We start from the raw sequence: 11,717 nt of genomic DNA on the forward strand, positions 1-11,717 counted from the left end.
CGCGTTACCAGTAGTTGCGATCCAGTAAGGACGTAATTATTGAAAGACATGACTCACGCGAGATATTCTGGTCAAGAACTTCCCGTGTCAAAGTTTGAGGGGTAATGCGGGGAGGTCAAAACTCACGCATCGGATTGATGAACATTGAGGTGGTGGTATATGAATGCTAGTGCTCTGAAGTACTGTGAGTACACTCGAGTACAAACACGAGCTGACATAAGGCTGACAGTTATATGCTGAGGTGGAATAGATAGGAGTGATCAGTGACATAAGAAAAGACTAACAAAAGCAAAAAAGGGGAAAAGAGCAAGCAAATTTGCTGGGGAGATAGTGCAGTACTGAACATGCAAAGAGATTCAGAGAAGGGCCACAGAAACTTCGCACGAGGCTTGATTTAAAAACGGCTTACAATCGCATACCATACTGATGGCGCACGAAGATGCATCTGATGTATGTATAAATGTATGTATGTATTGATTGATATGTGGGGTTGAACGTCCCCAAACCACCATATGATTAGAGAGACGTCGTGGTGGAGGGCTCCGGAAATTTCGACCACCTGGGGTTCTTTAACGTGCGTCCAAATCTGAGCACACGGGCCTACGACATTTCCGCCTCCATCGGAAATGCAGCCGCTGCAGCCGGGATTCGAACCCGCGATCTGCGGGTCAGCTGCCGAGTACCTTAGCCACTTGACCACCGCGGCGGGGCTGTATGTATGTATGTATGTATGTATGTATGTATGTATGTATGTATGTATGTATGTATGTATGTATGTATGTATGTATGTATGTATGTATGTATGTATGTATGTACCAACAATTGACTGGTTTATAGGTGAACGTCTCGACTGGACGTCGGCCTTACAGAGTCAAGACATAACAACGAGCGCAGCGCGATAGACATGACCAGTTATATACCTCACGGCTTGTGTTCAAACAACTCCTCCGAGCTCAGACGTTCTGGAAATCGGAGGCAGCGATGTTCGGACACGGGCTGATCAGCCTGGTGGTCGCAGTTAAGTTGCATTATGATCCAGTAACGCAGCGAATCTGCCGAGAGTGCCCACATAATTGCTATCTCAGTAATATACTTTATCACAGCGGCAAGTTAATAACAGTTTCTTCGTGCGCCGCCGTTATTAAGTTTTTTTTTTTTTCATGCGTTACATTGTCTCGCGTTGTATACCATTTAGATAGATTTGGTACGTACAATATATTTTTTTTGCATTGTTCTTGTCGCTTCAGCAGCAGGTGGACAGTGACCGCGCATGTCACTGTCTTTATTGTTTGCTCGCATATCTTTCTCGACGAAGTATAAGAGTACACCAGAACACCGATTTTGCATATTATTGCATTTATACTACGCGGCGAGATAAGCATGACGAACTGCAGCGTTGAGCGAACGAGTAACAAGCGTGAACGATAAGCTACGGTAATACCCGCGCTAATAGGCAGTTTAAGAATGTCGTATGTGCAAAGATAGCGTTCGCTATTTTCATCACGGGGGCCCGCAAAAAGATAGCGTACGGAGCATGCGCAGTGGCGTCAAACGCTAATGCTAAGCCTTGTGTACGCTATTCTAAGGCTCCCTATAGCACGACCGCAATTTATTCACAGCCACTTGGGTGGAGGATACACCAAGTAAATCCAGTGACGACCTTCCCGGTACAAAGGGCTGATGCGAAAATTTTAATCAAAAGCTCGGAAGCGAAAAAAACAATGTAAAGAGGGCCCCAGAACACATTAATAGGTTGTAGTGATATAGTCTCACTATTAGCGCGTGACGCTTTGCAAATGGGAGGCTGCGAAATTTTCTTGAATACGTCAAGCGCGAGCAGAGTTACAAAGATTTGTCGCACGCTTTAAGCGCTTTCTCTCTTATTTCGTGCCAGCGAGCGCGCTGAAAGCTTAGCAGGAGGGGGGGGGGGGAGGGATTATAAAGGAGCCAAGAAGATGCGTCCCTTCGTCAGCGTGCGCCATTATGGTGATGTTGACGCCTTAAATGTGGCTTATACCCACACAGGGGGATTTTCTTTTCTTTTTTCTTGGAACACGCGGCTTACTTAGAGGAGCAGTGACACCAAATTGCAAACTCGAAATGTGGCGTCCATTCGATTGCTTGTTATGCATGAGCTTTTCAGCGAAGTGTGAATGGCGTCCGTTGCGTAGAAGCTATTCTTCAGTAGAGTGACTAGTTGGGTGAGTTGGTTCATTCTTACGGTAGCTTTAGCGCGATATAAAGACGAGAGACAGACAAACACACGTCATCCAAGGGGAGCCTTCATACATTGCGTGCGCGCGTGTGTATGAAGGCTCCCTAGAGGCGACCGCTTGGTAGCGCTGAAAATTGGTGTGCTTTGCCCCCGTTTCGTATTCGGTTCGATACTCGTCATACCAATCGATATTGCGTATGTTAATTCACCCCTCTGTTGCATTCTAGTACCGAATCGTTACTAGGGGATCTATAACTACGCATTGACGCAAAACAAACAAACAAAAAACGCGACATGCGTCAAGCTGATGTCACTGCTCCTTTAGTTACATGGCGCCATCCCATAGCGGCCACAATGACTACGGAGCTCACGATGCTCAAATAAAAAAAAAAGGCGCTACGAAACGCAATGCTTCTCCACCAAGATTAACCCGCATCTGCTAGGTCACACTTGGAATTTTACAAACACGCGAAGTTTCACTGCTATATTCTAGTGCTTCACGAGATGCAGGCGACTTAATACCAAGCCCCAGCCACAGAACACACACATACTGCCCCAGCAACCAATGTAACATATTCTTGATCTGGGAATACCCAATTTGATAATTGCTTTCATAAATGATAAAACAGAGCCCAACGTCGCTGCGCCACCAAGTAAAAACAGCAAGACATGGAGGAAACTACCCAGTGGATTGTATGTACCATGGTACACTGGATATTGGAAGATCCACTCATCAGTGCCATCTTGCCAGGCCACGACGGCCATACCCTGCCCAGCAATGATAACACCAAGCACTTTGAAAGACAGACACCCACGTAGGTGTTCTGTGCCCCACCATGTAATACTGAAGCGAACAAAGGATAGCACCATGTTCCCAATGAAGTTTTCAACCAACCAACGTCGCACCTCGATAACGAAACTGAAACTTCCTAACATTGACCGCAGCGCCACATGTTCGTTTCTCCTTTATGTTCACAATGCCGCTAAAAAGCATGGTTGACAGTAGAAGTTGACAAATCGACGCCTTGTGTTCAGTCAAAGTGTTCTGTGAAAGTGTTTCGTGTTTAGTTGTTGCCATGTTGCGGTCCATGCGTTGTCGGTGAGGCCCGTGGTTGGTACTTCAACTGGTCACAAAGAAAACTTGTGATGGACCCGATCGGTTTATCGAGACGCTCGCCGTGTCAACGACGGTTACTGAAGGCCGCGACGGAAGAACTGCTTTGACGGACCAGCTTTGTGATAGTTGCAATCGCTGGCTTGATAATGACGCGGGTCACGAATTCCCGCCGCAACTTCGCCAAGTCCGGTGCAAGTAAAGCTGTGATACCGACGGATGACAGGTGGCTCAGTTACTCTTTTATTCATTAGTCCATTTCTCTCTGTGCGTGGCTCCGCCGAATGAGTACACGTGCTTTTTCTTTGCGCCGCTACGCGCGCATATTCGTGGATGAAATCGTGCATGGAGCATATTGAAAGGCACATCAGATGTTCGTTTTTAAGCCGTTCATATTCTTCATACCCTTTCCGAGGTTCACAGCTTTCACAATCTGACGTCCACGTTTTTAGGGATTTCTGCTTGAGCTGAGAACCCAGGTGTTCGAGAGGTTAGAATTTCCAGGAGAAGATCATAAGTTTGCAGAACGTGAAAGTAATAAGATAACGTGGTTATGGGACTCGTTTTTTGACTGACCTGCTCTAGCTGTGTTGGACATTTATTTACACCGGCCTGGAAAGCCCTTAAAATTTCTGTTAGTTATTTTCGGGCATCATGAGGCTGTAAACGACCTGTTGGATGCCAAGAAAGCAACATTGCTGTAGTTAAAAAAATTGTATGCCTTTTCTCTTTTGAGCAAACACAAAAAGGATGGATCACTTTTTTAATGCACAAGGGGGGTAGGGGTGGGTTAAGACATGTTTGCTTTTGTGCAGTTGAGCATTAATGTTTACCACTTAATGCAATATACCAAGTGGTGTTTAGCTAGTTCCATAACATGGTGTATTGCCATGTTCCCGAAAGGTGCACATTTGGTCTTGATTGTAGCATCCTTGCTTGCTGGACCATCCAATCTTAATTTACTCATGCGCTCTATTATTCCCGACGTGCAGGGCAGGACTGAACCAGGAGGGACCGTCAAGCCTAGCGAGGCACATCCAGCTGCCCGAGCTACCCGTGGATGGGGATCTCGCGTTTGAGGCACAAGCTGCACTCTTTGCTGTAGTGTTACTGGTGTGCCAACAGTTGCAGCTGCACAGGGCGGCCTGGTGGCTTCCACATGCACATCAAGACCAGGCGTTGCACTACGAACTGGTGGAACCACATGCGGCTGCTCTAAGTCTCGCAATCATGTGCCACCCTCTGCCAGCGGCCTTGGCCAAGCGAGTTCTGGCCGCACTGTTGCCCAGCAGCTGGGAGGCACGTGCCACGGCTGTGTGCCAAGGGGCTACGTTGATAGCTACGGCTGGACTTGTGGCTTGGGCCGCGTTCCATGTGTGTTGCAAGCATGGTGCTTTCAGCGTCCTGTGCCTTGCCTACCCGTTAGTAGTGTCTTGTCTTCCTGGTGTCCGTTGTGTGCTCGATTCTTCGAGGAACCAATGTTTCGTGTAAATTGTGTAATGATAAAGGGAAATCGACTGCTATCCGTTTGTGCCACGAAGCCGCAAGGAAATTCATATGGATTTTCTTGGTAACTTCCTTCTACAAACGGGTGCTTGTCCATTTCCTTTTCTTAACACTACTGCCAGTTTTGTGGGATTCCACACAACTGTTTTGCAAATGATATAATGGGAGCTCTAAATTGCCTTAAATCCTCTACATATTAACTTTAGTTATGTGATTCTGTTTTCTTATGCCAAAACCTGGCATGTGTACGGTAGGTTCAATTGCCATACTAAAGACATTGCTCTGTTTCAATGTTTCATAACTGTTTAGCATAGTGTAAATGTTAATGAAGCACGGATGCAGTGATTACTAATGAATCTGTGCATTTATCGGAGCCGCATAGTTGAAGTCGCGTTGCATGTAGTACATATTGATCTCTATGGATATGTTCTAGTTTTACATCACCCTCTGCTGGATTGGTTCATTTTTTCCTGACTTTTCACTGTGGCCAGCCACTAAGCTGTCGATATAACTGAAAAGTGTGACTGTTTGTTTCTTTGCTTTTGTGTTTACATGGTGCAGGGGGGTCATTCACGTAGTGCTATTCGGGCCCCGGCCAGGACTAATACGTGAGTGGCCTACACCTGTGGCACATGTATGTTCCTCAGTGCCAGCTGAGGTCAGGGCAGAGGTAGAACGCCATAAGCATGACTTCAATGAGCGAATCAAGCGCTGCCTTTTCCAGGTATGTTTACCAAGAGCCCATAAGTTATAATTTGTTATGATTGCAAAATAGATCCATAGTATTGATCAGTAAAATTTTATATTTACTGCATGACCTCTCTGGTATGATCATTGTGGAAATGTGCTAACATCAAAGGCCAAAGTACATTTACTGCACATGTACCAAATTTGCTGTAGGCAACAGAACGTCTAGGCTTCAATGCTGTAACTTGGAAACTAGTGTAGCGAGAAACTTTTCACTGAGGTTGTACTGCATATAAAATGGTTTTTGTAAAACTAAATTTTATTACCAAGCCGGTTGGTTACTTCTCATTGTTGCTTCTTCAGCCACTGGAATAGTCTCTGTATGCTAGACTCGCATGTGCCATGTGCGTATTCCTGAGGTGTGTATTTAGTAAAGGTTCACTAATTTGGCTGTCTACTCAGTGGAGTCATGTTGCCACATTATTGTCTATCACTGGGGTCTCAAACTCGCCTCAGCTACCGGGTTGCAGTCACAAAGTTTATTCCCACCTGGTCAGGGACAGGGAAAATTGTTGGAGTTGGGTGGGAGGTTCGTTTGACAAATTATCACCTTTGAGCATGCAGGTTTTTAGAAAGACATCGATACTGATTTCCAGAATGAAAAAAAAATATCTTTAAGCAGATTCTCTGCATCTCAAAAGCAAAATAAAAAAAGTGTTTTTCTTGCCAAGCTGCTAGCGAATGTGGCTCACAAACTTTATGTTGGACTATCTTGGTCTCTCGCAATGTCACATTATTGTAGTAGCATTCTCTTAAGTTAAGAAGATTGTTACCGCTTGCGCAGACGAGTGCTAGTTAACATTGTTCGCTACTGCAGGCTCTGCTCGTGACGTACTATGCGGCCCTGCAACCTTGCTGCTTTGTACCGCCATCTTTGCATCTGGAGCCCTGGGCACTCGCCCAGCATGGTCTGCTGGCTTGGCTGGCTGCCTTGACACTGCACGCTTCACGGTTGTTCCCTCCACGTTACCTGGATTCACTGCACAGGGCAGCGCTGCACCTGGGACGATGGCGAAGGCTAGAAGCCCGTCACGTCCATGCCCCACATCACCTGTGAGTGAACGTTCGAGTGCCAAATTTCGGCATTCGCTATCTGTCTAAATTTGTGCTTGAGAGGTTCCTGGCGATGCCTTTCTTATAGTGGTTTTAAAGGCACATCCCCACGAATATTATAGCGAAGCTATCTTAGCATTTCCCCCCCCCCCCCCCCCCCCCCAAAACTGGCACTTGTGGTCTCACAGATTAGACAGTAACATGGTCCACCATGTAAGCACAAGGATTATGGGCTCAGATCATCTCTTACTCATTTTAAAGCTGCATGAAGTAAAAGTGTCTTCTAGCTTTTCAATGTTCATCGCCGCAAACTGAGGGCATTATGGTTTTCTCCACACGAAGGACATATCGTCAACAAGCATGTCAAACGACGTAAGACATATTTCATACTGTCCTGAGCACTTCCCCAATGCTAGCATTCACATAACAATGTACAAAAGCTGATTACGACGACTTCAATCCTGCTGTATCACTTCATTTTATGGGTGACTTCACAATTGTATTGCACCACTGCATACACTTTCATCTGGATACCACATTAACAGCAGGATCAATGCACATTTTGCTTGTGTTTAAACTCAGTGAGCGACAAGGACAAAAATGAATTTTATAGCCTGCAAGGTTCTGGCTTGCCAGCTCAACAAAGCTTTGCTTGCATTGATGGCCACAGTGCCTGGATCTGCATGAGTTTCTTTGTTGTGAATTTATTTACCTACTTTTTCATTTATCTTCAAATAAAGGTAGTGTACGTTTTTCTTGTACTTTATCCTTTTTGCTGTAAGCATGAGTGCTAGCGAGCTGTTGCAGCTTAATATGTAAATAAATTTCATGTTTTTTTTACCTGGGCAATTGACCGGACGCATCTGTAGTTGTAATGTTCTGCTGTCGTTCTTGTTATGGGTTCAGTGCCAAACCTCAGCAACTGCATTCTGATCTGGGTGAAATCCGACAACACTTTCAACATTGGATATGCCTAAGTATAAGTCAAAATTATTCCAAAACTCTACACTGCAGCATCTCTTTTAGGCTTCATGTTGCATTATGTTGAAGTCTGCCATTTAATGAGTCATTCAATCAACAGGCATTAATTTTGCACTACAGGTGGTCTGACACTGTTCTATGGCCCCAAAACAACCTGGTGAAGCACAGCCGAGAGTTCTTCCGTGCAGAGGGGGTCAGCAATGCTGCAGAGCCAGGCCACCCATGGCATGGCCGTTTCTACGGTCTGTTCCGCAGCCCTGCCTTGGTGGTTGGAGGAGCGCTCGCGCTACAGGCAGCTCAGCTGCTGTTTCTACTCTACGTTCTGGCCAGTTCCTCAGAATGGCATCGGCTTCTCACTGCCAGCCTTCTAGTTTTGCTCAACTCGCTGACCCTCTTCAAACTGGCACGTCAATATCTAGTCCTTGACAAAGTGTATCATGCAGAACGCTTGCTGCACGAGCGGCTTGCCTCCTGAGTTTGTCCCATGATCAGCTAGTCTTGCAGGCCACATGTGCTTCTACTGCACCATGACCCAAGCTTGTCACCTCTTACTCGGTTTGGCCCACAAGTGCACAGAATCGTGAGAATCCACAACAAGAAAGTCCCATAGTGTGTTCACGATAAGAGGATGTAAATATTATGCTCTTGCACAAGCTCTGGAGCAAGTTAAAGTTGAAAGTTTTTATGAGCATGAAATGCTTTTGGACAATGCCACATGAAGACACGGCAATATTAATATGGTCGCCTTGTGAACCGGAACATTCTGGGTACAATATGATGTACAATCTAATGTGTTACCAATTTTATTAAATGTGTGTAAAGCTTCCCTAGCATATTTTTCCAATGGTCGGAAAAGCTGGAACTTCAGATATGTCGCATGTTGTACTTGATGCCACATTGTGCCATGTCTTTTCTGCTTATAGTTTCACTGGGGCTCAAGCATGTAGTCATCCTAGCGCATATTGCGGCATGAAAACGCACTTTTAAGTGCCCACGAAGCTGTGTATCAAGAATCTGCTGTTACTACTTTTATCTTTTCAAGACCCCATACTATCGTGCGCTGCTAAAAATAACAGAGACTAGAACATGTCTTCAATAGCAGTTCACGAACATGGGTATTTCACAAAAATGGGGACCTATCGAGCAGCGAAATTAAACCGAAATAATGAAAGGGTGGCCAGTCAATGATAAAAAGTTCCTACGTCTGGAAGGACGTGCAGGGATATTAGGCCTAGGTTTACTTATGTGGACATTCATGAAGTGTTGTTCTATCCAAGTATGGAGTGTAGTGCAAACTCGCAAACTGCCGTTTCCTCAATTGGATAAAAGGCAATATGTGCGAGCTTTCTGTTCGAATTTTACGTAAAAGTACATATTAAGTCAAGCTAAACTGTCACAGTTTACCGTTCCGCACTATTCAGAGGAAGACGTTCGTTGGGAATTAGGCTTTTGTATGGGAGAAAAAAAAGACTAACTCGGGGCAGGCTTGCCCTTGCCGTGTTGAAAATGTGGTAGTACCGGCTCTCAAGGTGTAAAACGTACCAGTTACGTTAAGTCATTTATCACTGAGAAATCGCAATCACTTACAGCAACAACGTTACTTACTGTTTTAGTGCGTTAAAAAGCACAATTCGGCCAATTTTGTTACATGTTGATTATATTTTTTTTTCACTTCCCTTTCCTGTCGCCTCTTTCCTTATGTTTTTTTTTTGTAGAAACCAAATCATATACTTATCATCTGGTTTCATTTCATTCTTCATTGTTTAGGACATGCACAATCATTGCATAGATACCTTTCTTGACTTCTTGTGCAAACTAGGAAATAAAATTTTATTATTTGACAATGTGGTGGAATACTGTGGTGTAAAGCGATGTCGTTGACACGGGCGCAAAAACCTATTACTAAAGAAAAATCCAAACAGTGGTGGTGACATTGTTATTGTAAAAACGTGCATTATTCACAATAAGAAACTGGACCAGTGATCTTGAATAAGTATTAAAGGAAATTTAGGAGTACTTGGCATACTTTATGGCTTTGAAATGACCCACGAATTAAGAAAAAATTTTCTGCAAACACTTTATGTTACACCATCAATATTCAATATTTCAGACACCGAACGAAAGGTAATGCCCAAAGTGATTCCACATTTCTAAAATCGAGTTAAAAAAAAAATGTTCTGTAATCAGCTGTTGAAGTGTTTTTCAATCGTACCACTTGTGAAACTCTGCTCCGAAATATAGGTCCACCTATAGACGAATTCGTAGAGGATAGCAAATAGACATGCCACCCAGGAGCAAAAAACAAAAACCACACCACGTTGCCATGATCGCTGCACTCTTCACTGTCATTGTGCGGGTAGCTTCTGCAAGAATTAGTAGCTCTAATAATAAAGGTTGAAGAGTTATGTGGCTGCAGTATTGTCTTCAAAACATGAGCCACAAGCATAGCCACGCTGCTCGTTTCATTATCGGGGTATCACTTTAGGGCTTGAGCACTCGAACACACAAAAGTGCGCTTTATTGTTTTAATGTCTACAGATGGCACCATAATCGGCAAACCTCCACAATTCCAACTAATAATGTGTTGAGATTGTTATACGTGGAGCCTGTGGGGACTCTGGCAACTTGTAGGATTCAAGAACTTTGCTGTTAACTGCTGTGCATGATCGATGAGATTACCGCAGCAAAATAAATGTACTAGTAAATGTGTATGTACTAGTTAGCTTATATGGCGACCCATGCTTTCTTGTTAGGCAGGTTATTCGATACTGCTTGGATGTTCTAGCAGTGCACGTCGATCTGTAAAACCCTCAGATGTATTTACTTATTTGGTTCGCATGCAAAAAGATTAAAAACCAATGTCTGAAAATTGTCTTTGATGAAGCAAGTTACTTGACTACACCAGCTGTTTCAATAGGCACCATCCACTGACCAGAAGGAGCTACGTTGCTCACACTGCCCCATCTCAGAGTCGCTGACATTGGCTGTTAGGGGCATGCAGAAAATAGACGGGTCCCCCGTGTATCCCAGCCACAATCCGCCCTGTGATGCAGGGCACGGAACGCGCGCATCGCATTTCATTTTTGTTAACCCCGTCTCAATGTGGCTTTTTTGATCCGCTAAGCTCTGTGTTATGGGGCTGCAGTCAGATTGGAACGCTCGACTATACAGTTTTTATGCTCAATTAAAAATGTCTGGATAAGCCTTGCTGTCAGTGATGATAAATGTTTTCTGAAATTGTTCAAACTAAAAGATGCAATTTGATTACCAAGTATGTATGAAAACAGAGTTGTGTATTCACAAGATGTGCTGAAATTCCTAGAGTGAAAATGCTGATGGCAACAAAAACGAGGGAGGATTGAACCATGCACTTCTGCAGCGTTTTTACAGACGAACCGGAAGTTTTAATTTGCAATAAGTCGTACACGAATGCTGTGTCCTGCAGGGCTGCATGTCAGTTACTTTTCGTATACTTGCTAATGTATCGGGGCATAGGTCACACCTCTGTCACATGTTTAGACAAGCTCACACACACAAGAAAGGTTTCATTACATTTGTTGGCCACTTGCTGTGTGGTTTCTATTATACTGCCCTTTCAAAAAAGTCGCCATTGTATTCTCATGGTCACATGCGCTTATGTTTAAAAAAAGACCTCTGCAGAGCACGTTGCACTAGACATGCGTAGTCTTCTTCCTCCAAATGTTTTCAGTTATTGAATTGCTTGCTGCAGCTTTATGCTTAAGAAATGAAACCAATGACGTCTAATAGTTAATTAGGCAGCTTGTAACCTTGGTCTTGTATTGTTGAGTAGCAGTTCAATGTCAAAAAGACGGACACCCCAGCCCTAAATTTGTCTGAATTATGCAGTTTATTGACGTTGATGTATTTATTACTGGAGCTGTTGAACACAACAATAAAGTATGTTTTTGGAAGAATCCTTTCTCTGTGTCACATATGTACTGGGATTGCTGTAGCTTATGTCAAATATAATTCAGTTATCTGCATCTTCAAAATTTACTTTCTTCTAGGGCTCACATTTTGTGGGCCCTTAGTATAATGAGTGCACTTTTTTTTTTAAGTGCGTAAGAAACATTTACTCGT

General features: G+C 44.0%; 1 protein-coding gene across 2 annotated transcripts in view; it reads left to right on the forward strand.

Moving 5' to 3' along the window:
* The window catches only part of LOC119174888 (transmembrane protein 39A-A), a 65,189-nt gene extending 53,638 nt beyond the window's left edge, over window positions 1–11,551 (forward strand). Inside the window, exons 1-5 of one of the 2 annotated variants that reach the window (XM_037426012.2) lie at window positions 3,179–3,555; window positions 4,322–4,750; window positions 5,397–5,559; window positions 6,400–6,635; window positions 7,737–11,551. In XM_037426012.2, coding sequence (XP_037281909.2) covers window positions 3,479–3,555; window positions 4,322–4,750; window positions 5,397–5,559; window positions 6,400–6,635; window positions 7,737–8,091 — 1,260 coding nt within the window. In that variant the 5' untranslated portion in view covers window positions 3,179–3,478 and the 3' untranslated portion in view covers window positions 8,092–11,551. Of the gene's footprint in view, window positions 1–3,178; window positions 3,556–4,321; window positions 4,751–5,396; window positions 5,560–6,399; window positions 6,636–7,736 lie in introns of those variants that run through there. The other variant, XM_075894993.1, reaches the window with a different exon arrangement.
* Window positions 11,552–11,717: the final 166 nt, after the last annotated feature.

The sequence above is a fragment of the Rhipicephalus microplus genome, chromosome 5, assembly GCF_043290135.1.
Source record: "Rhipicephalus microplus isolate Deutch F79 chromosome 5, USDA_Rmic, whole genome shotgun sequence".
Lineage (NCBI taxonomy): Eukaryota > Metazoa > Arthropoda > Arachnida > Ixodida > Ixodidae > Rhipicephalus > Rhipicephalus microplus.